Genomic DNA, 25,985 nt, shown 5'->3' with positions numbered 1-25,985 from the left:
CAGAGCGCATGGTCAGAACAACTAAGGACTCTTTGAAACGGATCAGCCAAGGCGACTGGGACCGACGTCGCACGAGTTTCCTGCTCCAGCAGCATGTCACTCCATGCACTAGTACAGGAAGGAGCCCTGCAGAGCTACTTTTCAATCGCCGCCATGAGACACTTCTTGACCGACTGCACCCTGACAGGATGAGAGACGACCAGTGCCAGACCGTCTGCAATGAAGGAGAGCAAAGACCAGTGCGCAATTTTGCGCTCGGGAACGCAGTGTATGTGCGAAACTACGCTCCTGGACCACGCTGGGTTCCTGCAAGTGTTGCTGAGGTGGTGGGGCCGTTGTCATACCGGGTCACACACCTGACGGCTGGGAACTGCGGCGACATGTGGACCAGATGCGGCGCTGCCATGTGGACTCTGAGCTTGCTGAGCAGTCACATGCCAGCAACTCCGCCAGGCCGAAAGACTAGCGTTGACACAGATCAAACGGGCTCTCGCAGTTCTCGCCATGTCAGGCGACCAGCTTACTTAAATGACTTCCTCTGAAGTACTACGTTGGGGGGAAGGGACTGTTGTGCACCGCTAGGTGGTGTCGCTGTAGCCACCACCTGCCGCGAGCGGAGCGGCCATGTTGAATGCAGCAGGTAGTGCTGGCTGCCGCCTTTTGCGCGGCTGTTATAATAAACCAGTTAAAAGAACCTTCCAGCTCTCCGAGTTCATCGCCTCGTGTTCCATCTAGCCTCCGGTGTGAGCAGTACTCAGCATTACCCATCAAAGGTGCCATGATACCTAGCGAAGGAACCTGGCAACCTTGGTGATGGCAAACTTAACAGTTCCCAAAAGGCTTGTCTAGGCTACTCAGATTGTGACCCAGGAATCAGTGTTCTTTGGCCTAATGCTCTTCTGTGATTCCAACATCCATCTATTTAATTACTTAAGTCACTGCTCTATCACTATAGAAATGCCACAGTAACCGTTGTGGTCAGTCCAATGCTACTCTAAAGCAAGGTGTGTGACCGGGCTAGTTGGTATTCCATAGTGACGTGAACAGCGCGTGTAATACACAAGGACGAAGAACCGACGAGGGCAGCGCTAGTCCTCGTCGGTTCTTCGTCCTTGTGTATTACACGCGCTGTTCATGTCGCTACTCTAAATTTGACCCCAACCAGTAACTAGAATTAACCATAGCACTAGCAGTAACATATGTATAACACGGTTCAGGTCACGTCACTATGTAGCTCTTCATCAAATGGCACATTCACAATAATGCCCTGTTGTCGATCACCTGCCACCAAGGGTGAAGCACTCTGGTCCTAGTGCACCAGCCATTTGATCAGGTACCTAGGACACCTAGGTACCTAGGATGATGATGATGAAAAAACATTTATTATAAAAGAAAAAAAAGAGAGTTTGGGGGCCAAAGCATGACCCCGGTACATGGTCGGCGTCCCTAGTCCGCGACACCGCATGACGAGGCCCCGTCTCGCGCCCGTCGCACCAGCCATTTGATCAGGTACCTAGGACACCTAGGTACCTAGGATTATGATGATGATGAAAAAACATTTATTATAAAAGAAAAAAAAAGAGAGTTTGGGGGCCAAAGCATGACCCCGGTACATGGTCGGCGTCCCTAGTCCGGGACACCGCATGACGAGGCCCCGTCTCGCGCCCGTCGCACCAGAGCCCGTTGCGACTCCAGTGAGGAGCAGTTGAGGAGGGCAGTCTCCCATGCCTCTCGTGAAGGGGTAGGGGAAGGGGGCAGGTCGGGATTTTTAGTACATGCCCACACCATGTGGAAGATATCGCAGGTCTCCCCACAGTGTGGGCACCGCCCATCCGTGTTTGGATCGTAGTGCTTTAATATTGCAGGGCAGAGTAGAGTAACTGTCTGCAGGCGCCTTAGAGTTCGCTCATCCGCCTTACTCAGCCCCTTTGCAGGAGCCGGGAAAAGGCGGTGAGTGTCGCGATAATATGAGAGAATTTCTTTGAACCGCAGAAGCGGTGTATTGGCCTCTGAGTCATAAGAGCCAGGGTGAGGAGCCCGGTGGGTAAGCGCTCGGGCGGCCGCGTCAGCGGCCTCATTACCTCGTAAGCCCTGATGGCCAGGAGCCCATATAATGCGTTTCGGGGTCGGATCAATGGCAGCCCGTTTTAGAATTTGGCCGGCTAAGGGGGATATCTCCCCTGCCACGTAGTGAGCACATGCTTTACGGGAGTCCGTGATGATGACTTTCGAATTGGGATCCGCGGCAGCAAGCGCTATCGCTACTTCCTCAGCTCGCTCTGAATTTTGTGCTGGGAAGGAGAGCCCATTGGCGTGTTTTTCCTGGTGAATTACAGAGGCCGTGTAAAATCCCTTGGGCGAAGGCCCTGCTATGTCCACGTAGAATACACCAGGTCGAGAGCCGTGTTGTCTTTCAAGCGTCCGAGCCCGCGCTTGTCGTCTGCTTTCGTGCGTGTGCGTATCCATGTTACTGGGGAGCGGAGAGACCGAGAGCATATGGCGCCACAGTTCTGGAATACGCTCCGCCTCCTCTGCAGGGCAAACGTGTTGGATCTGTAATCGGTTTAGCAGGCGGCGCCCGGGAGCCGTCTGCACGAGCCGCGTGTATTGATTCACAAGGTGGGCCTCCCGCAACTCCTGGTAGGAGTTGAGCACGCCTAAAGCTCTGAGTTTGGCGTTGGAGGTGGCCACAGGGAGATCCAGAGCTCGCTTAGTCGCCTTGCGAATGATGGCATCTATTCTGTCGTCTTCGTGCTTGTTAGTGCGAAGGTATGGGACGGCGTAGAGTATCCGGCTAGTCACGAAGGCATGGGCGAGCCGAAGCGCGTCCCTGCCCCGCAGACCGCCCCGCTTGTTGGAAACGCGGTGGATCATGCGCCCTACCTGTTCGCCTACTATCCGGAGTTTCGCAATTGTGGAGTCCGGTCTGAGTCTGTGGTGAATGAACAGGCCGAGAATCCGAAGCTCCTCCACCTCTCTGATGGGAACCCCAGACAGAGAGATGTGTATGGCTGATTTATCGGTTGGCTTCGCTCTAACATGCAGAAGCTCTGATTTGGTTGGAGCACATTGGAGTCCACAATCGTTGGCATACGCCTCGACTATGGATGCGGCCCGCTGAAGGCGTTCCTGCATTTCCCCAATGCTCCCTTCGGTGGTCCATATTGTAATGTCATCGGCATATACTGCGTGTTGAATGCCTTCCACCTGGGCCAATTTGTTTGGAAGGCGCATCATACCAATGTTGAACAGGAGCGGTGATAACACAGCTCCCTGAGGGGTACCCCGTGTTCCCATAATGTACGGGCCATATTCCTCGTCCTCGATCCGAAGAAGGGCCTGGCGTTTAGAGAGGAAATCTCTTATATATGCAAAGGTCCTAGCCCCGCAGTCGGTGGAACTCAAGTTGGCCAGGATGCTATCGTGTTTAACATTGTCGAAAGCACCCTTCAGATCAAGGGCGAGGATGGCTTTGTCATTGTGTTGCATAGTTGTGGGTTGTATGACGGCCCTGTGCAGCTGGAGAAGGACGTCCTGTGCAGACATATGTGGGCGAAACCCAAACATGGTGTCTGCAAAGAAGCTCTTGCTCTCCAGGTATGGAGAGAGGCGATCCCGTACCATCGTCTCCATAAGCTTGCCCGTGCACGAGGTCAGTGATATAGGCCTCAGATTTTCCGTATTCACGGCCTTGCCTGCTTTGGGAATAAAAGTCACAAGTGATGTTTTCCACTCGGGAGGGAGCGGACGTCCGTCCCAGATGTGGTTCATGTATTCTAATAAATGAAGATAGGCTGTGTCAGGGAGGTTTGCCAACAGTTTCACTGTTATGCGGTCCCTCCCTGGAGCCGTACCCCGTCGCATTTTAGCTAAGGCAGCTTTAAGGTCATGCAACTGAAAATGGGCATCGAGTTCGTGGTTAGGCTTACCAGAGTACGTGTACGCCGGCCCAGTCGGGTCCTCCGCGCGACAGAGATATCTATCGCACAGAGCATCCGCAAGCTGTGCCGACGTGCCTTGGTACCCATGCAGAGCTCGCCGGAGTTGCTTTTGCGTCTCCCCTCTCGTTTGAGAGGGATCTATGAGACTGCGAAAGAGACGCCATGTCCCCTTCGAGCTCATCTGACGAGCTGCGGCGTCGCAGCGGGCTATCCAATTTGAATCGGAGAGCTGGGCAGCATACGCTGCAGCCTGCTCCGTGAGTTGGGCTATACGGGTACGTAATTTGCGATTAGTCTTCTGTTTTTTCCAACGTTTTGTTAAGCTGCGGCGCGCCTCCCACAAGTGGAGGAGGTGAGTGTCCACTGCGGGGATCTCTTCGTTGGTTCGAAGTGTAGTAATGTGTTTTTTCTAAATGTGGTTTATGTGTGTAGCCCACTCCGCGTAGCCGCCAGAAAATAATACGGGGGGAATAGTTTCATTACGGAATTGTTGCCAATCGGTCAGCTTGGCCTGACCCCATTTTTATGCGCTGGCTTTTCCAGGAGTGTAACTCGGAGAAGGCAGTGATCACTGCCTAGAGAATCGCCTAAGTTCTCCCAGGTAGCATCCTTAGCATTTTTTACGAGAGTGAGGTCCGGACACGTGTCACGGGTTACGGAGTTCCCCATTCGAGTGGGGTACGCCGGATCCGTGAGCAGCGTGAGGCGAAGGGTGGAGATAAGCCCCGCCAGCTTACGCCCTCTGGCCTGCTCGTAGTGATAGCCCCAGTGAAGGCTGGGAGCATTGAAGTCTCCAACAATCACTAAAGGATCTTTGTCTGCCAATTTGATTGCACTAAGGAAGATTTCGCTGAAAGTTACGCGCGGCTTACGCGGGGGGCTGTATATATTTAGGATATGTATTGATGGGTCGCGACGTCTGAGAGGCAGTACCCTGACCATTGTGTATTCTTGATCGGTACTGAAGTTTAAATTGACCTGAATCGCTGTATATGCCTTATTCACCAGGATGCACGACAAGGGCCCCCCCTGGAAAGTACTGTACCCAGGGAATTTAGCGTCCATGCCGGGCTCCTGCAAAGCAAACAGGGCCGGCATATTTCCAAGGGACTGCAGGTAGAGCTGGAGGTGCGACCGTTTTTTCCAAGCTCTAAAACCCCTGCAGTTCCATTGGATAATCTCAAATTTTTGTAGGTTTTTAGCTTTCTTGTTAGGTCGGCTAGCCATCTTTTAGTATTTATTTACGGTGCAGGAGACCGGCCCGGGCCTGGAGCCGGTGCGGCCGCCATAGGAGGCCGCACCGGCCCACCAGGAGCCAGCCCCGAAAAGTCTTCGTCCACTGCCTGACGAGAGGCCGTCTTGCGTTTGAGCTGCGGGGAGTCGCACTGAGTCGTGTTTTTAATTTGGGTGCTAACCCAGGGCTGCACGGCTTTAAGAACTGAGTCAGAGACCTGGGCCACAATTTCGGGAAGTGCTTGCGTTAAGGCTGCCGTGAACATGTCCTGGAAGGACGCGCGCACTGCCGACATGATTTGATCGGGGAGGGCTGCCATGCGCTCCTCTAATTGCTCGGTTTTACGCTCCAGGGACGCGAGGCGACCGGTGGCGCCAGTAGCGGAAACAGATCCAACTACCGTGTCCGCGTCCCGCTGCGAGACGCTAGTGAGGTCGGATGTTACGGAGGATCCGTCATCCCCGTCCTCTACCTCGGCTCCCTGCTCTGGCTCGGATGACCCGACCTGCTTGGCTTCTAATTCCTGAATTTTGCGCGCAAGAAATCGGTTCTGGCGCGTGAGCTTCCTTCCCCTTTAGTAGCGATTTTATCCCTTGCCGCTGCCGAATCAGTGTGTTTATGTATTTTTCTTGCCTGTCTTGTATTCTTTCGCTATCTTTTTGATTGCACTATGACTAGCTCTGAATTGTGTGCGTCGTGTGCAAAAGCACTTCCCACCCTCAGTCGCTTTTTAGCATGTTGTGAATGCAATAAGTCCTATCACTTAGGTAAGTGCTCAGGCCTTTCTGAAGCACAAGCTAAGAACAAATCTGAAACTTTTTTCGTCTCATGGAAATGCACAAATTGCTATTCGCAGCGCCTGAGGGGGCAGGGAGGTGGTAAAGAAGGGAACGACCAGGATGTACGTGCTCTGCTCAATACAATTCTAGAGCGGCTCGAAAAGCTTGATAACCTTCCGGCGCAAGTTGACAGCATAGATAAAGCCATCTCTCACCTGTCTGACAAGTACGATGAGATTCTAAAAACTATGAATCAGCAAGACGCAGAAATAAAACATCTATGCAAGCGTGTGGACGTGCTTGAAGTCCAGGACAACCCCGCGCAGATTCAAGAGCTTAAGTTTGCTGTGCATAATCTTGAATGGAGAAGCCGTAGACAGAACCTAATTTTCCATGGAATAGCTCAGTCTGACAAGGAAGATTTGCTCTCTAAGATTAACGCTGTTGGGCAATCCTTAAGTCTTCCTGTCCTTGCGAAAAGCGACGTGGAAGCCTTGCACAGGTTACCGTCAAAGGCTGGGAGGGTTCCAGGAGTCATTGTTCGCTTTGTAAAATTGGAAACAAAAAGTGAATGGCTGCAGGGGAATAAGAGGCTGAGAGAAGGGCGGTCCAAAGTGTCAATCACTGAGAACATGACACAACACAGCCGGATTTTGTTGCAGTCTGCGAAGCAATGGGCAGATCGCAATGACTTTAAATATGCGTGGCACCGCGATGGCAAAGTTTATGTGCGGAAAGGTGACGGGGAACGGGCTCATGTCATCTAACGTGCAGAGGATTTGACGCGACTGGCCGTGTAACGCCGCGACTAGCCGTGTAATGCTATAATTCCATTTGTACACTTCCTAATTCACGATGGATTCCCCGTATGTTTCCCCTAATAACATTGGAAAACTTGTTACTAAATCTACATTATCAGTGCTGCACATTAACATTCAATCGATCCGTGGTAAAGAAGATCTTTTAGAAATGTTTCTTTGCGAATTCAGTTTCAAATTTAATGCAATAATGTTGACCGAAACTTGGATGTTAGAGAATGACTCTTTCGCTCTTGAAAACTATGATTCTTTTTATTTGCATCGCGTTGGTAAACGTGGTGGAGGTACATGTTTGCTGTTGCTAAAGCACATGTACTCGGATAGGATTGAACATTTATGCGCTGTTACACCTGATTATGAAGTTCTATCTGTGCTTTCTGGAAAACTACTTTTCGTTGTTGTTTATCGCCCCCCGTGTGGTCGCATTGAAGATTTCTTTGCTTCTCTCAGCTTCTCTATCTGCTGCTGTAGGGTGGTTTCGGTAGGGGATGGAGAAGGGGAGGGTCCGGAGACTGCCCCACCCCAACAGCTCACCTGTGCCTAGACGGGTGTCAAGGGTGGAAAGTCCTTGACCATGAGGACAGGAGGCTTCGATGGTGTCCCAGGCTTTGCATTGGTGGAGGGCCCAGTGTGGGCCTTCTTGGGCTCTGGCTTATTCGACTTGGCGGCTGGCGCTTTCTTGGGGCTGGTCTTGGGCATCGGAGGCTGTTTGTGCCCCCCCGCTGTCTTCGGCTTGGATCCGCGTGGGGATCCCGACTTTATTGGCTTCCGGAACCGTCCGGCACAACCGGGAGCTCCAGTCTTGTGGCCACCGCCGCAGAGCAGGCAGCTCGGGACGCATTGATGTTCTGTTGGGCCGTCAGGAGTAGCAGCAGGTACCTGGACCCCGCAGCTTATGCAGCGGCCAGGCTGCGGTCGCGGACAGGTATCTGCTCGGTGGCCCACTGTGCCACAGAGGGGGCATGCAGGCACTGTCTTCTTATATAGGTGAACAGGGAGCCGCTCGCAGTTGTATAACACCGTCCGTGGCACCTTGGTCCCCGCGAAGGTGATCACTGCAACCGTGGTGTCGCCCAGCTTGCGCATAGTCACTACATTTGGTTCAGCACTGAGTTTGCTTTTCACAGTTTCGGACGTTTCGTCTTGGGAGACATGAACGACGCCCCGACAGAACTCGCCGGAGAGCTTGGGGTGTCCCCGAAATGGTAGCTGGCGGCCCCCGACCGGCAGCGTAATGTCCCGGAGTAGTTTCTCGGCGGCTTCCACTGATTTGAGCGTGCAGACAAGCACGTTTTGGTCCCAGATGGGCCATACCGCAAGGCCCACACTTGCGTCGGCTCCGAGAATGCTGCGGACTGCAGCGCCGGCTTGTCCAGGACCAAAAGTGGCCTTGATGTCGAGCGTCTCACGGGGTTTCAGCACCACTATGATATCGTCTTTTTCGATGCGCGGCGTGTTCTTCGGCCGCCACTGGAGTTGCTTGATGCGTTGCGAGGCGACGCTCGGTGCGCTCTTGCCCTGTGCATGCTGAGAGCGAGACGCTGTGTGTTGTCTGGCTGCAAGAGCCCCTGCGTCTCTCGAGGCCACCGCTGAGTTCTTCTTTCCGCGCCAGACGCGGAGCATATCCTGGAGGTATTCTTCTTCAGTTGGCATAGGTGCCTCGGTTTGAGCGGTATCCATGCTTACGATCCGTAGAGACTCCGGATCGTAACCGGTGACTTGATTTGGAGCCGCCATAGCCGGGGAATCCCCGGGCAGGGCCAGCGCGGCCCTTACCGCCGTTAGGCTTAGCTCTGCGGTGGCGTGGCGAAAGCTTCAAGTGACCGAAAAAGGGTCAGAAGACGACCCACCTGGACAGATATGGTGTCCACGGTTGCCGCTGACGTTCTTGGAGACGATGGTAGAAGGCTTGTAGGGACACGAGTTGAAAAAACGCAAATAATTGCGATCGTTGCCGGAGCTGACGTGGTATGTGACTACTCCCGTCGCTCCCCTGGTGTCGACCTCGGTGCCTAGGATACTACAGTACACTACAGTTGTGACCTATTTCACACAGACGACCTCGAAACCCAGTGGCACCGTATCATTGGATGGTACTATAGTATGTTCAGCTAGAAATTACTGCCTAAGCTGGAGTAATAGATCCCAGCCAACATCCGCTTCTTTGCCACTATTGACGCCTGAAGTAGCTAATTATCACAGTGCCAGTTAGTGAAACAGCGGGAATTACCATGTCGCATAAACCTCGTGCCAACAACTGGCATCAGGCAAGTATTGTCATTCCGCTTATTCGATGGTCACCACCTTATCACGATACTGAGACTAACGTTACTCCACCCCATGGAGTGGGACACCGTTGCGACATCGCAAGCATGGTGCATTGGCCCCATTCTATAGTGCGACAAACTGATGATGCTGAATTTAGAAAGAATAAAGTGGCTGCATAAGTGAAAGAAAAGGTAAGGTGACATTTTTATGGAAAATGTCTGTTGCAGATGCGTGCCCGGGATATAAGGAGCCAGAGACTGAAGGACCTGTTGGAGTTGATGGCCAGTTAGAGAAGGATGGACCTAGGACAGGCTCCTACATAGGCTGATGACCACTGTAACAGGGTACGTTGACATAACAATTGCCACCTAACAGTTTAGCAGAATCGATTGACACGATCCTCTCGGAGTGCTCTGGACTGTTTTATGATTCGTGTATCCCACTAAGCTTAGCATCCACGCCTCCGGGATCGGGCTACACTCTGCATAGACAAATATCCAAACTCCTCAATTAAATCCAGTCAGATAATCTTCGTGCACATGTTATCCATATCTTATGTCCTGACCCTAACTCAAGAATGAGGCACATTGGCACAGGAGCCGTTATCCCGATAGTGACATGCATCCTGGCCTGAGCCTCTGTGCCCCTTTACACTTAACCTCTTCTATTATCGCAACATCCATCTAATCAACATAGCCCAGTAACTGTGTACAGTGAAATCTCGGTATAACGAACTTCAGGGGACCGCGGAAAAATGTTCGTTATTATGAAAGGTCGTTATAGTGAAAGCCCAAAAATTTACCATAACAATAGAATTTCAGTAACGCAAACGTCCTACCTCTGCAACGGTACGTCCTTGAACTCGTTTCTCACAACAATGCACACGTGAACGTCAGACAAGGCACGCTTATTTGAGATATCGTTTTTTGACTGGTAAAGCACAAACTCTGCATCACGAACGATTCTAGACCGTCCGCATTTTTATGCGCCGCTTCGGTCGCTGTTCCGCTTTTTTCTATGAATATGCGGAGTTTCCTCAAGTAGTCCAACGCATCTGTGGCCGACACGGACTCGTCGCGATCTTCGGGTGCTACCGTGACATCGTCGTCCATGTCATCGCTGCAATCCTTTAAGGCCCAACTGCATGCACGCGAGTTTTGAGCGACGGCCGACAGGATTTGCTGTCGCGGAGGGCCATCCATCGCCGTCGCTTGTCGCGTCGCAGGTTTCTGGAAAGCCAGAAAACATCGCTTGTAGGCCGGAAGTGAGCGTGACGATATCCGGCAACATGGCAGCATCTGTGACCCTCGCTTCGGTTGCAATTTGCTCGTGATCATGGAGGAAGGAAAACTAAGGAGAGGCCCTGACGTCGCATTCGTGAAGCCTTCACATCGCAAACACCCGCATCGCCTCCTAGCGAATTAGCAGCGAAACATTTCGCGATTTCCGTCGTGTCGTTTGGAAGCGCATGCGCGATTCGAGCCTTTTTTTTCGCCGTGCAAGCGGCGCCGCAGCGCAGTCGATTCACGCATGCTGCTCCTTGTATGTGTTCTTTAGGAAAGCTTCGCAATGCCCAGCTGTTGCGTATACCCGGTGCAAGTCGCGTGCACTGCGGAAAGTACCGGGTGTCTCTTTTCATGTGTACGTACACGTTCGCTTCATTGCTGATCACTAATGCATGGTATTTGCATGCGAAGCTCTCGGATGTGCGCTCTGTTGCTTCTTACTCATCGTGTCAACTCAGAACACACGTGAACTTTTGTTTTTGGCGTCTGACGCGCCGTACATAACATGCGCCGAAGGCATCGTACGTTTTTAGAGGCTGTGTCGTTCAACTAAAGGGCAATAAACTTATGTTGTTGTTATCGGACTACGTGATGTATGTATTGTGTGGTGTGCGCTCGCTGTGTGCTTGTTGTGTGCGTACTGGAATTACAAACTTTAGGTGCACGATCGCTTATACAATACAGCGGTGTCCTCTTTTCGACGTGAAGTTATGTCAACTATAGGTTGGCGTGAATCTTAATGGTTCCCTTCAAGCCTGTGCAGCACACAAAAATTGTAATAAAAAAATTGCAGATTATTTAACCCGTAATATTTTTCATTTATTTGCATGCTTATTTTAATTATATTTTATGTGCAACTCGAAACTCAACAGTTTAGGTGGTGGCCAGTGGGCTGACCAAAAGATAAGTGGAAATGTCAGTGACAATCTCCACAAATGGTTGACTGACAGGACCGGTAACAAGGATACTAATATGCTTAGGAGGGGGTTTGCTGCTTTCTTCTTCAATGATACAACAGGCAGTGTACTATTTAGTGATGCAACCACAAAAAATCTATTGCTACTCTCCAGCAGTGGCAAATTGCAACGTCTCCTATATTGGCTTCTCTTGCTTGGTGGGTGGACCAATTCAGACTGGACGCGGACTCTTGTTCCTTAAAGCCTTTTGTCTAGAGTTAAATAATGAATCTGGGGAATTCAAGAATAGGAATGATGATGGCATAGATAATATTAAAGCATCGGTGAAGTCGCTTGTCGAAGAGCCTGACAAACTACTTGGTGTTGTTGGAGCTGGTAACCGAGGTTCTCTGACTCTATATGGCAGTATGCTACAGGGCAATAAATTTGACGTCTATGCTGGCTGGCTTGGAGACAATTTTGATAGCCTCATGAAGTCACTAAATGATATGGAAAATGTCTGTGACCAGTGGAGTAAAGATGCATTGACGACTTCTCAATCCTACGGCCCTTTTCCCTGGGGGTGTGTCTAAGGATGCTAATTGGCAGAATGGAGGCTTAAAGACTGACTTGCCCACAAGCATAGATTCTCTTATCTCAGCTTTGCAATCCCTTAAAAACGCCATCCGGGGCTTGCATCTACAATCAACTATTAAGACCGTCGCTGGAGCCGCATGGGGACTCGCCGGCCTGGATGCCACAGGCACAGGGTTAACTACCTGGGCACTTCTGGGGTACTTGAGCACTTGGGCAACGCTTTGATTAAAACACGTTGGCGGGCTAGCTGGTTTGAATCCATGAAGAGTGATCAGCGCGACTAGACGGGGACGAAGAAAGAAAAAAATCACAGCATATCCACGGAGTGAATGATGATGAGCGGGCGAAGCTGCGGAGGTTCATCGGTAAACCGTGAATCTCCCGTGAATTCTGCCCAGTACATCATCACCGACGTGAGATCGGGCGCGTTTATACTAAAGGTTCGATGAGTTATGACGACTTGCAGCTCACTTTAATGTTACATGTACACTGTGAATTTTCATTGTTTAGAAAACCATTGCTTTAGAAAACATCTGGCGTCTTTCGTTAAGCAGCTGGCGTCTTTTCGTTTTGCTTTAGAAACATCTGGCGTTCTTCCGTTTTGCTTTTACAAAACATCTGGCGTCTTTCGTTGGTTTATTTCATCAATCAACGGCGTTTTGAACAAAATTTTTATTGTTTAATCACGCACAGGAGAAATCTCACCAGGCACTACCTTGGAGGTAAAGAATGGCTGCTAATGGGAATGAGAGGCAGAAGAAGTCGGCTTTTAGCTACCGCGGCGAATTTTTTATTGTTCAACAACGCGCAGGAAAAATCTCCCACCGGCACCACCTTGGAGGTCAAAGCGTAAGACTGGTTACGCACTACGACTACGATTACGAGGAACGAATGGGTGCCGCCTTAAGGAGCTTCGCCCCTAAAATTCGGCAGATCCCACGTACCGTGGGAATTGATGTTATGCGAAGCATGCGCAGGAAGGTGGCTGTGTCGCAATTTTTCACATTCAGCGGAACGTTACGGAATGACGCTAGCGAAATGTGCAAATGGTATACGCACACACATATATTGAAGAGTCGCGCTTGTGTTATATAATTGGTTATTTACAGTTGCTTAACGATGCCAACAGCAACACGTGAGTTACCAACCCCAAACGCAGTAAGCTGATATGTAGTGCTTATATTCTTCAATACTGGATAGCGCGAATTCGAATAGGACAATGAAGGAATACAGATGCACAGGACCGGCGCTACAAGCTACTAAGCTTTATTCGGAAATGTTTCCCTAGATATATACGCAGCCGAGTGGCACGCGCACGTGCACTGCACGTACGTTACAGTCACAGTTGCAGTTGTTAGAGTTGCGTTACAGTTGTTATGCTTACTCTTATGCGTTAAGATGGAGAACGCACGCACGTTTCACGAAACCGTGTGCCTGTGGGGAAGGGGTTCTTGGCAGTTCTTGAGTAAGGTCATCATCACAGTGATCAGTGAGCACCAGCAGCTGGACAGGACTTGTTATCGGATCCGTTCGTCATCGCGGCTACGAACGGTCTAAGTGAAGTGAACTGCGAAGTATGGTAGAGCTGGTAGAAACCGCGGATTTCTTTTACGAAGAAATGATCTATGATGCCTTCTGTCCAGGACATGGCACCAAGGTCTTGTGATGCCCTGTCTACATCCAAGCTGTCTTTCATGCCGTGGAAGAACCAGGGGTTGTTGGGTATTGATAAATCAATGGTGATGTCATCGGTAATCATGAGGGACATCCTCCTCTCGGCAGTGTTATTGTAGGAAGCATTGACCCCAGTTTTTGCGTAATCCATGTGGTCGACGTTGTGGACGAGTGGCTGGTAGCCCAGCGTCTTCAAGGGGTGCTCTGTCTTCAGCTTCCTAACTTTCCTTGCATCGGCTGCTGTAGTGTAGTGGTTACGGTGCTGGGCGGCTGACATGAAGGTCGCGGGTTCGATCCCGGCCGCGACGGTGGTATATCAATGGAAGCGAAATTCTAGAGGCCCGTGTGCTGTGCGATGTCAGTGCACGTTTAAGAACACCAGATGGTCAAAATTTCCGGAGCCCTTCACCATGGCGTCTCTCATAATGATATCACGGTTTTGGGACGTCAAACCCCAATGATCATTATTATTATCGCTTTCCTTCCGTGTCAATCTGTATGCTCGCGGTTACTGCGTTGATGGAGACTTATCACCTGTGGCACATACCCGCATAACATGAACTCTGGTATGCGGGTATGTGCCGCACGTAACTGAGGGAAAGGGTTTCATGACGTAAACGACAGGTGTTTGGCGATGTTCATGTATCCACCAGTGAATAGTGTTCGTCACACACTCATCCTATGCTATGCAAATTTTGGTATATTACGACCTATGGAGACGACCAGGAGACCGCCCAGGCGTAGGCGGCTAGATAGATAGATAGATAGATACGTAGGTAGAAACGCCCAAAGTGTCTGAGGTTCGCTAAGAAATGCTTCGCATTTAAAACAAACAAGGACGCAGCGCTACTTTCAACTGATTTTATTTTCGCTCTAACCGATAAATATCGGTTCCAGCGAGCGGAAACAACAGAAACAACAAATGGACAATCAGTGGGTATATCGCTGAACCGAAACACGTGTACCGGGAAATATCACGACATAGCAAAAGTATCAACGCGACAAAGCAAGATATTGCAACTCTTTTTGAGAAAGCGAAAAGGAAGGCTGGCTAACGCACATTCCTTCTAATCTGTTAATTTCATAGGCCTCAACAATTTCTCTAGTCATTTTACTATGCGCCTTATACAAGACAGATGTGTTCTCAAACAAGGGCATGCAGCCGAAATCTCGGCAATAAATGCCCAAATTACCTGAGATTGCTTTTGTTACGTTATAGTGATGCTCTTTCAGTCTCTGGTTTATACATCTGCCGGTCTGACCAAAGTACGTCCTTTTACACGATAGCGGAATGGTGTAGACAACGTTGCGATTACAGGTTACAAGAAGTGTTCGGTGATTAATAGGACATGTGTTTACCTTGTTACTCTCTGAATTTACCTGATGACATAACCTCTGTATGCGGTCAGGAGCGGAAAAGACTACGTCCACCCCCGACTTTCCCGCAATTCTTCTGAGATTATGCGAAATGCAGTGCACGTATGGCACAACGGCAACTTTCTTAGCTCTGACACCACGGCTGATGCCTTTTGATGAGCTTTTTAGCTTGTTGCTCAAGCCCTCTGCGACGGAGCTGAGCATACCTAATGGGTACCCAGACTCTTCTAAGCGCTTGGCCTGATCCAGGAAACTGGCTTCCACCTTGTGGTCACACGACTTTATAAGGCAATTATTGAAACAAGATTGCACTATTGAACGTTTCACAAGTTTATAATGAGCGGATGAAAATGGCAGGATGGGCTTGTTGCCTCTCGGCTCATGCACGATCGCGTTCCGTTGGCGTTCGTTGGGCATGCTCCGACCTCGCGTCGTGGAACGCAAAGAGGGACGCTACGCGCGTCGTATCTTCCATCTAGCCTGGCCGTTAATTCTCACAGGGCGAGCGGGGAACGCGGTCGACAGGCGGGTGAGAGGGGGGCAGTGTAGGAGAGGAGAGAGAAGGGGAGGGGACGCGCATGTGCTCGAGCTCATCGCGGCGCTGCGCAGGAGAGAATTTCGGCGTGTCTAGCCCGTGTTTCAGAGGAAGAGTGGAAAGGGAGGGGAGAGGCGTATGGGAGAGGGGGAGGGAGAGGGAAAGTGGAGAGGGTGATTGGAGAGGGAAAGTGGAGAGGGGAAGGGGAGAGGGTGAGTGGAGAGGTGTGTGGAGAGGGTATGTGCATGCGCAGTAAGGGTGGTCACGCCGCACACCACCACCACCGGATTGAGCTCGGCCTTAAGATACTTCGCATCTAATAACTCAGTTGGTGCTCACCTACTAGCAACGATAGGATCCACAGCTTGGTGACCGCTGACTGTTGGTGATGGTTGTCACCCTGTCCAGTTGAGCTACCTGAACAATTGTCACTAAATAATCAACAATGTCACAGTAACCTCAGCAGTCATCATATGGTTGACCAAGTGCCAAATCATCTGTGGTTACATCAGTTATCACCTAGGTCATCAGTAATCTATCTTAGCATAACCCAACTAGGATGATGACTGCTATCCCAAGTTGCATCCACTTGAATAATCTTATTACATCACAGTTAAGCTTCTTTATTAGCTCCAGTGACTGATGCTTGGGACGTTAAACCCCAGATATTATTATTATCCAGTGACTGATGCAACACTGACCATTACTTGCAACTAGCATTCTACTTGTCATCACAGTCACCGTTACCTTGTCGTGCCTACTTGCTTCAACTGGTCACAATCACCAACCAGATGAGACGACAAAAACCAATTGAATTTGCTCATCTCATCAGATTAATTTCCATGATCTCATCTGATTAATTTCCTTGATCTCATATAATCAATTCCCAACACCACATTTGATCTGAATAATCGTCATCATCTGATTAATTCCCATCATCTTGGGTTAGGTTGGGTTAGGTTAGGTTGGGTTAGGTTAGGTTAGGTTAGGTTGGGTTGGGTTAGGCTGGGTTGGGTTGGGTTGGGTTAGGTTGGGTTGGGTTGGGTTAGGTTAGGTTGGGTTGGGTTGGGTTGGGTTAGGTTGGGTTACGTTAGGTTGGGTTAGGTTAGGTTGGGTTGGGTTGGGTTGGGTTGGGTTGGGTTAGGTTGGGTTAGGTTGGGTTGGGTTGGGTTGGGTTGGGTTGGGTTGGGTTGGGTTGGGTTGGGTTGGGTTAGGTTGGGTTGGGTTGGGTTAGGTTAGGTTAGGTTAGGTTGGGTTGGGTTACACTGCAAACGCAAACTAGCCGAATTGGGCGTTTTAAGGGCTACAATCCTCCTTAATACTACCTTCATCTGGACAGTACTACCTTAGGGTGTAATGAGGTGGGTGTAATAAAGTTCTGCGTCCTCAGTTTTACTTCATTAAGAAATTATGTGGAAGAAAGGAGGTAAATTCACTATATGACGCCATTCGTCGAATGGAGTTCCAAGAACAAAAAACTCCCATCTCATTTCCTCTGGCATGTTTTCTCTATTTTTTCCGAAGCTTTCCATAATGCCTTCAGTGCTGGCGGGCATGTATGCAGCTGTGCGGGGGAAAGAAGTAAAAGAAAGAGGCGGCATGCTTCAGCGCACTAAAAATCCCTTGCACAGATAGCCCAGAGAAAGAGATATACACGACCCTCCGAACGGCTGGAGAGGAAGCGAGAAAGCCCTTTGGCCTTGGCGGCTGCAGCCTACTGCTACTACTGCGGCCCGCCCCCGCCAGGTCAAAAGCAAGCCAGACGAGTCGCTACCGAAGTGAAATGGGACAAAGCTTCGCGCCGCATGCGCGCGCGTAGAAAAAAAAACCGCATTTCCCCGAAGGGGAGTATGAGGAAGTGCGAAGCACGGGGTGATGCTATGAGGGGGCGCGCGCGACTAAACTGCAGAGCCGAGCGAAGGAGACGGCAGCGAGAGAGCACGCGGCAGCCGACCCACGGAGGTCTGGCCGTTTTAAGTGCAAAGCACTTTTACTGATGATGATGATCTGTCTTCCGAACTCGTTCCAAAGAACCCGCAACGCGTTCAACTTGTTGGCGGCGTTGCGCACGCCCGAGATGGGGCTCAGGTTGTTGTCGAACCACAGTCGATCGCACAGCGCGCAGCTATATCCGAAGCTGCGGTCCAGGAAGTCTCGCTGGAAGCGCGCGTCCGGCCGATCGAATTCGAGGGCCCGCGCTCGCTCACGCATCGCGCGTCCCCGCGCCAGATCGGCTTCGGGGTGCTCGGCTCGCTTCGCACGCTTTCGTTCGGCGTCTCGCCGCCGGCCTTCATCACCACAGGCAATGCGCGGGGCGCGCGCAGTCACGGAGCGGAGGGCGGAGCGCGCGCAGTCACGTGGGGCGTGACGTCGCTGCGCCGTTGCTACTGACGCTCCTCCTCCTCTCCGCTCTCCGCGGCGTTGCTATGGGACGGCGGATTCAGGGTCGCTTATAAAGTGCATTCGCACTTAAAAAAACATAGGAAAAAAGAAAGATAAGCGAGGAGGGAGTCGTTCCCGCGGCGGCGCGATCGTCGTAGCTAGGCCGGCTACGCCAGCTAGGCCTTGTGAACGCCACTTCTCAAGCGATCAGCTGTGTCGGTCGTGTGTGCGTGTTTTGTGCCTGCAGCCTCACTGTGTTCTCGCCACTGGATGTGATATGCGTGGTTTGACGACAGTGCAACACGCTGCGCTGCGAGTGCGATAATCGCGACGGCCTGTCGACTCAAGCGAGCGTGCCGCTGTGCATTACCAAGCAGATGATGGGCACCCTGCGTGCTCGGCACAGTCAGGAACAAAAATGGTAAGTAATACTGATGTTCTCTCTCCTTGCGGGCCCTTATCGTCGCTTATGCACCTGTAGATGACCTTCTGCACATTGTGACGCTTTAAAAGTGCAATGAAAAGCAAAAAAAAAGGAAAAGTAAAATCGGCATGTCAAGCTTGCGAAATGCCCGCCAGCGCACCATGAGCGTGGCATGTAACCCATGCCGTACATTACACGCATGTCATTCATTGTTTCCATGTTACCAGCTGTCATTTATGTACGTCATACAGTCACGTCACGCTATACCAATCTTGGTGTGATATCAAGTTAGAGAACCGGACGTGAGTGCACCAGGCTCCATGCCGTAAATGACATACATGTCGTTATCTCCATGTTACTATATGTCATTTATGTTCGTCGCACAATCACGTCACGCTATATCAATTTAGGTTATGTCAAGCTAGCGAACCGGCCGCGAGCGCACCATGAGCGTGGCGTGTGTACATGACATGCATGTCATTATTTTCATGTTGCCAGCTGTCATTTATGTTGGACGTACAGTCACACTGCACAATACCAATTTTGGTGTATATGAAGCAGGCGAAACGGTCACTAGCGCCCCCGAGATCATGTTGTCAAAATAACGCCATACATGACAAGCGTGTCATGATTTGCACGTTAGAAACTGTCGTTTATGTGCGTCATACACTCTTGTGACACCATACCTATTTTGGTAAATTTCAAGTTAACGAAACAGTCGCAAGAGAACCAAGGGAGTGACGTGTAAATCATGTGGTTAATGAAATGCATAGCATGTTTTTCAAGTTAAGACCCATCATTCATGTTCTTCATGCAGTCGTGTCATGCCTCACGAATTTTGGCATACATCCCATTAACGAAACAACCACACGAGCTATGAGTCGTAGGCGGCTATATATATAGGTAGATAGATCCGTTCAAAGTCGTAGAAGTGTTTAACAAATGCTTCGCATTTAAGTCGTTAAACTCAGATAGCAATGATGTGTGATGCATGTTTTGGAACTTCTGTTAATATCACTCATGCTTCATACGACCAGTCAATCGACCCAGGAGTGCGCCCTGATAAAGTTGTTTGCACGATATAATTTTCTTGCCTGCGATAAAGCATGAATGAGGCATGATGCTTTCAGGGAATATACATTAGAGCAAAAGGCCACGGTTATCATATTGTAACATGAAGGAATGTGCATAAAGGACAACTTTGTTTTCGATTTATTCTTTTCTCTAACTTCATTTGTTTGTTTTAATCCTTCACCATCGTGTCAATTTGCGCACATTGACATGTGACAAGACCGTGCGCTCTCATTTTGCAGCATCTACCTTGGATGCAGTCAACTACCCTGGACATCTTTCTCCCGCCATGCAACTGTGAGAACCCACCGAAGCACAGATTGTCAGGAAGAGAAAAGACTTTTTGGCAACAATTTTGCATTGTGCACTCTGCCCGTCTCCTGAAATAGCATATTAAGGTACATAAGCACTGTACCTTCATACATATGCATCAAGGAACAGTGAAATAGCATATCAAGGTACATTAACATCATTAGCTTGGATTCATTTAGCTAGAATGAATAAATCATGTTAAAGCTATACAATGACGGCCATATCATGTGACAGACATCTGCTAAGTGCAGTGTGTATTGTGAAGCACATGCGTTTTATGGTATTGAATGAATGGATAAATGTTTATTCCAGCAAAATACAGAAAATGGGCCTCAAGTGAAAAGCGACAATGGTAGCTTGAGGAGTGCACAAGGCCCAGTAGAGCAAAAAGAGAGACAGAGCAGCAGAAACGTGTGCACGTTCAAAGGCAAAACATATACGCATACAAAAAGAAGTAGGAAAGACAAAGCAGAAGAAACGTGCATATTCAAAGGCAAACACCTACGCCATCTGCAAAGTGACAAAATCAAAAAGGGTAAACATTTACGCTAGTGAAAACAATGAAAATCAGAAAACAGTGAAAACAGAAAAGAAGGAACGGCCATTCAACGGCATGGAAGGAATGCAACTTCATTGGTCAGGTATCAACAGTGGAATTTGCCAAGGTTACATGTGCATATTCTTAGCCATTAGGAGATGTGCAAGGCTAATTTAATCGCATTGACATAAGTCAGCTGTTGAGTCTGTTGAACCATATTGTTGAATCATCTTGTTTATTCCCTCTCGTTAATTTGCTGTTTTGCATTATGTTGCCATAGTTTTCAAGGTCAATACATAGTATCATGACTGTTGACACAATTTGACAAGGTGAAAGCGCTGTTATTGTGCCCAGGCCTTAGTTTATCCTCATTAGAAGTGCGCTGTTTATTTTTGCCATGGTTCAGTGCCAAGTTGCCCAATATTCACTCCTAAACAGAGTAGGTGCAGTTAATCAAGACCTTGCTAACATTCACAACCCTTTTAAAGTGTACTTATAATGATAACTTGACTGACATCAAAAACTACCCACATAATGGTAAACATGGCAAGAGTTCACTTCTGGTGGTGTTTCGCATTTTTTTTACATCCGTTTGTTTTTCGCCCTGTGCACACGAAGTGAAACGCTCACAAGGAAATACTAAGCAGCATCTCAATTTTGTATTTATTTCGTGTTTTGACAAAATATCTGCAATAAGGATAGTCAAGTGCGAATCTTCGGTAAGTAATTCATTTTTATGTATACAGAAATCTTAGTGGACTTCTTTTTTGTGTAATTTTCAGGAATACACTTTTGGCAAAGCAGCAAGTGTTGCTTGCCCACCAGTCTGTGTTCAAGACAAGTGTATTGTGGGCATGAGTGTCGGCAGGATTTTGTCTTGGGGGTGCAAGGCGGCGTAACGTGTCGGCCTGGTGAGCAGGAGAGCATTGGTGTAGCTTGGGTGGGGTCAAGTGCTGATGTGTCTTGATGGCGGCAGGTGCCCTTTGTGGAAACCCCTGTCGACACCCATGATTGTGGGAACACCCTGATGTGCCTCACTTTACACTATGTCGAACAGCTCGTACATCTTACCACATTTAGGCCAACACTGGTATTGATGCAGAGTTATGCGCAATACTGCGTGCAACCTTTCTGATATCGTGTGCATTTGAAAATTTCGCATTGTTTAAAAAGACGCTGAGTGGACCCAGTGTTATTCAGCAAACATAAGTCTTAACAGGGGCAGTTGGGCGAGTTGGTGTATATTCATAGTTAAAGAGGGTGCAAAAAAATCACAGCCAAGAGAAATGAAGGGGACAGGATGACGCGCTACTAGCAACTGAAGTTTAATCGAAACCACAGAAAGATGTAAACACACAGTACGAAAAAATTACAAGACTAAACAATCACACATCCATAGAGGAATGAAGGGGGCAGACAGGACAATGCGCTACCAGTAACTGAAGTGTAATCAAAACCACAGAAAGATATACGCACATGACTAAAAAAGCCAAGCACATGTTCAACTTCAGTTGTTAGTAGTGCGTCGTTCCGTCCCCTTTGTTGCTATGTGTTCTGATTTCATTTTCACGTTTTCCTTACCTATGAACTGAACTCCTGACTGTTTCACAGACTGTATATATGTGTGGTCAATTTTTATTCATCTTCATGGCATATCAAGTCCTAGGATCCAATGTGCAAAACGACCAGTCACTATTTACAGGAATTTTTTAATTTAGTGCCTGTGATTGCCTAATTGCAAGTTGACGTTGCAGCCATGGTGCTTGGATTATTTTCAATGTGGTAATTATACGTAAGCCATCAAGTGAGGAATTAAGGATGAACTTTTGAGTTACAGATGGCACTAGCTGGCATAAAAACATTGAAGCATGGCTATACTTGTTATGCATATGAGAAGTATTGCTACGTTGCAGTCATGTGATTATGCCGACAAGTTCCCAAGCACACTTCCAGAAATTTACGATGGCTTCAAGGTATCCGTGAGTAAATATGTACAGCAACATATGAAGGCAACCTTGTAATTTTGTGGGCATTGCTGAATGCTTTTATGCACCTTGGAAAGTGGACCTACAGTCAACACCACAGGTCTATTTTGGGCTTTTTTGTAGGAAACTCAACTCCAAAATCATGTGCGACATGTTTTGATGCCATAGGGCAAACTAATGCAATAAAAAACTGTACAACTGCCTGTCTACACGGTTTCATATTTCCCAAAAGTGATGCTAGCCTTATTGTACTAATTAGTTGCCTTCGTGTGTAGGCTGACACCAAGTTCCTTGGGTAGCTTATTTTTTTGGATTATTCTACATACTGGCACGGTGAAGTGCACACGTTAGTGCGCATCATGATGAGATTTTACACCCTACTTTCATATTGCTTTACTGCTGTGAATTATGTATAGTGCTTAGGCTGTACTGTATATGTTGTTCCACGTGTTCAGTTTTGGGAGTAGGTTCTGTGCACGACGATGGAAATATATACCTATATCCTTACATTGACACGAGAACTGCTGCTGTTTTGATTCCAATAAAATGTTACAACCACTGGTTCTTGTATCAATTGAAGTATGACTACTTGTCGTGCATGCAAATTGAAGAAATGAATTTGTGCTTGCAAAACAAATTGCTGAAACACTGCCTGCTCAATGTAACTGCTTGTGTTTTATTACCAAACACATTGAACAGATGATTCACAGATTATGACACATTGTAGAAGATAGGCAACAGAAAGACAGTCATCACTGTGTTCTAACGTAGATTGGGTGATCTTTTATCAATAGTAGCATAATTGAAGGTTGCTGTTGTATAAATAAAGTTTAACGTAGTGTGCAGGTGGACGAGGGAGTACACATATGATAGTTTTTCCAGTTTTCTGCATATTTACTACACTCCTCGTGTTTCTGTGTTACGCTTGTGAAATTCTGAATTGCAAACAGGCCAACCTCTCTGCTGCTGTGGTGAAGTAATTCAACAGAACCATATTTTCTCAAGAACAGCTGTTCCATTGAGGAAGAGGGTAATGCTTTTTTTAATGGGTACTGCATCATCTGTCTGAGGGGAGGGCCAAGTACACATGGACGTTCACAAGAGAGAAGTGCAAGTACATTAACTTTTTTGTTTTGTGGGAGACCTGTCGCTGGTAAACTGGGGAGGTTGTCCTTGACCTTGGGGCACGCGTTAGGCATTCGCTTTAACGTGGTGGCGTGATGCTTACCAATAAAAGCTAATTAGTAAGAAATGTAGGTAGTATCCGAGTATGAAAGCAAATAAATACTGAATATGCGTTATAGAGAATCACTGAATGCCGTGCTAAAGCGTGCATTGCGAATAAGCGCTAATTGCGGAAATAGAAAAGTGTTCAGCTGCTCAGAAGGCGCTGCTCGCGGCTGTACGGGCGCATTCAACGCACTTTATGTAGGCGCGTTACATAGTCCTTGTAACTCTGGAATTTTCTGCGTGTGTAATTTTCACATGCGAACGCAGGCGGTCCGCGCTAAAGGGTGCATTGCGAATAAGCGCTAATTGCGGAAACAGATTTTTGTTCAGCTGCTCAGAGTGCGCTGCTGCCCCTGCGTGCAGCTCGCGGCAGTACGCGCGCATTAAATGCACGGCGCGTTACAAAGTTCTTCTAGAACGCAGGCGGTCTTCGAACCGCTCAGAACACGCTGCCGCATCTGGACGCGCGCAGTTCGCGGCTGCAGAAATAACGAAAATTGCTCCACAGCATACGCTCATGGAATGCACATAATTTCGCTCTTCTGAAGATACCTTTGTCACGCTGGTATTCACGAATTTAGCGCGAGCGAAGAGGGCACACGTTTATAATTTTTCTAGCGGTACGACACGGTGAACCGGAGAATTCGCAGCCGAGGGTGTTTACGTCGATCGGCTCGGCCTCCATGATGCCCCACAAATTATGTATTGACCTTCCGCAAGAGCAAACACACGCCGATGGTACAAGAACAGAAGTTCGAAGTTGTGCGGACGAGTTACCAGCCGCTTTGTACATGCATTGGTGCATATATAGGCCCACGAAAAAAGCAAGCTTGCAAGTGGTGGCGCTGTGGTGTAATGGTTATAGTGCTTGCTTTGAGTGCGTGTGGTCGCGAGTTCGATTCCTGTGTCGTGCGTACTTGTATGCAAATGTCATGTTTGTGCATAAATACTTTGATGTCCATTTTCTACTATGTCCTAGCGATGAATAGTAGTGGAAATTGGCCGATAAACGTAATATACTGCCTAAAATATACTTTTTTTCATTTCGCGACCGCTCTAGGGCCTCGTATAAAAGGAGGCTTTAACAGCTCTCAAAAGAAGCAGAAAAACTCTCAATGCGCTCTGTTCAAGCCCCCAAAATGGCTTACATAAAAACAACATAAAAACACCAACATTACCTCCAAAAGGAGGCTTTAAAAGCTCTCAAAAGAAGCAGAAAAAACTTCCAATGCGCTCCGTTCAAGCCCTCAAAATGAGCTCAATAAAAACACAAATTTACCTCCTTAGTTCCGTCTAATCACTCCCTTAAAGGATGTAAATAAAACCTCCTTTTGAACCTCTTCTTGAAGGGGGTTTTGCGTAGTACCTTTTGGATGCACGTTATGCGTCGAGCCCGAAACTCCCTAAAAGGCTCAAACCCGTTTGCAGTGTAGGTTAGGTTGGGTTAGGTTAGGTTGGGTTGGGTTGGGTTAGGTTAGGTTAGGTTAGGTTGGGTTAGGTTAGGTTAGGTTAGGTTAGGTTGGGTTAGGTTGGGTTGGGTTGGGTTAGGTTAGGTTGGGTTGGGTTGGGTTGGGTTAGGTTAGGTTGGGTTAGGTTAGGTTAGGTTAGGTTGGGTTGGGTTAGGTTGGGTTGGGTTGGGTTGGGTTAGGTTGGGTTAGGTTAGGTTAGGTTAGGTTAGGTTGGGTTAGGTTGGGTCAGGTTGGGTTGGGTTGGGTTGGGTTGGGTTAGGTTAGGTTAGGTTAGGTTGGTTGGTTGGTTGGGTTGGGGTTGGGTTGGGTTAGTTAGGTTAGGTTGGGTTGGGTTGGGTTGGGTTGGTTAGGTTAGGTTGGGTTAGGTTAGGTTAGGTTGGGTGGTTGGGTTGGGTTGGGTTGGGTTAGGTTGGGTTAGGTTAGGTTAGGTTAGGTTAGGTTAGGTTAGGTTGGGTTGGGTTGCGTTGGGTTAGGTTGGGTGGGTTAGGTTAGGTTAGGTTGGGTTAGGTTAGGTTAGGTTAGGTTGGGTTGGGTTAGGTTGGGTTGGGTTGGGTTGGGTTAGGTTAGGTTTGGTTTGGTTTGGTTGGGTTGGGTTGGGTTGGGTTGGGTTGGGTTAGGTTAGGTTAGGTTAGGTTGGGTTGGGTTGGGTTGGGTGGGTTGGTTGGGTTGGGTTAGGTTGGTTGGGTTGGGTTGGTTAGGTTGGGTTGGGTTGGGTTAGGTTGGGTTAGGTTGGGTTAGGTTGGGTTGGGTTGGGTTGGGTTGGGTTAGGTTGGGTTGGGTTGGTTAGGTTAGGGGTTAGGTTAGGTTGGGTGGGTTAGGTTAGGTTGGGTTGGTTAGGTTAGGTTAGGTTGGGTTAGGTTAGGTTGGTTAGGTTAGGTTGGTTGGTTGGGTTGGGTTGGGTTGGGTTGGGTTGGGTTGGGTTAGGTTGGGTTAGGTTAGGTTAGGTTAGGTTGGGTTGGGTTGGGTTGGGTTGGGTTTGGTTAGGTTGTTAGGTGGGTTAGGTTGGGTTAGGTTAGGTTGGGTTAGGTTGGGTTGGGTTGGGTTTAGGTTAGGTTAGGTTAGGTTAGGTTAGGTTGGGTTGGGTTGGGTTGGGTTGGGTTTGGTTGGGTTGGGTTGGGTTGGGTTGGTTAGGTTAGGTTAGGTTAGGTTGGGTTAGTTGGGTTGGGTTG

General features: G+C 48.7%; 1 protein-coding gene and 1 long non-coding RNA gene across 51 annotated transcripts; one reads left to right on the top strand and one right to left on the bottom strand.

The window, feature by feature from the left end:
- Nucleotides 1-1,559: 1,559 nt before the first annotated feature.
- On the bottom strand, nt 1,560-3,478 carry LOC125759784 (uncharacterized). The gene has a single exon (XM_049418932.1). It carries the CDS (start codon nt 3,295-3,297, stop codon nt 1,627-1,629), a length of 1,671 nt encoding a protein of 556 aa, XP_049274889.1. The 5' UTR covers nt 3,298-3,478; the 3' UTR covers nt 1,560-1,626.
- Nucleotides 3,479-16,345: 12,867 nt separating this feature from the next.
- On the top strand, nt 16,346-25,854 carry LOC125759785 (uncharacterized). 50 transcript variants are annotated; one of them, XR_007417434.1, is made up of 7 exons: nt 16,346-16,399; nt 16,435-16,484; nt 16,620-16,664; nt 24,786-25,035; nt 25,235-25,274; nt 25,314-25,403; nt 25,818-25,854. It is a non-coding gene; the product is annotated as an uncharacterized LOC125759785 (long non-coding RNA). The 50 variants fall into 50 exon arrangements; XR_007417432.1 differs by having other exon boundaries at nt 16,550-16,654; nt 24,801-25,035; XR_007417470.1 differs by having other exon boundaries at nt 16,385-16,399; nt 16,435-16,474; nt 16,640-16,664; nt 24,821-25,035.
- Nucleotides 25,855-25,985: the final 131 nt, after the last annotated feature.

The sequence above is a fragment of the Rhipicephalus sanguineus genome, chromosome 9, assembly GCF_013339695.2.
Source record: "Rhipicephalus sanguineus isolate Rsan-2018 chromosome 9, BIME_Rsan_1.4, whole genome shotgun sequence".
Lineage (NCBI taxonomy): Eukaryota > Metazoa > Arthropoda > Arachnida > Ixodida > Ixodidae > Rhipicephalus > Rhipicephalus sanguineus.
The sequence above is the reverse complement of the archived record's forward strand: the minus strand, read 5'-3'. Positions and strand labels throughout refer to the sequence as shown.

Excerpts from the sequence above, each read along its gene's own strand:
- LOC125759784 (XM_049418932.1), bottom strand. The coding sequence starts at position 3,297 with ATGGGAACACGGGGTACCCCTCAGGGAGCTGTGTTATCACCGCTCCTG.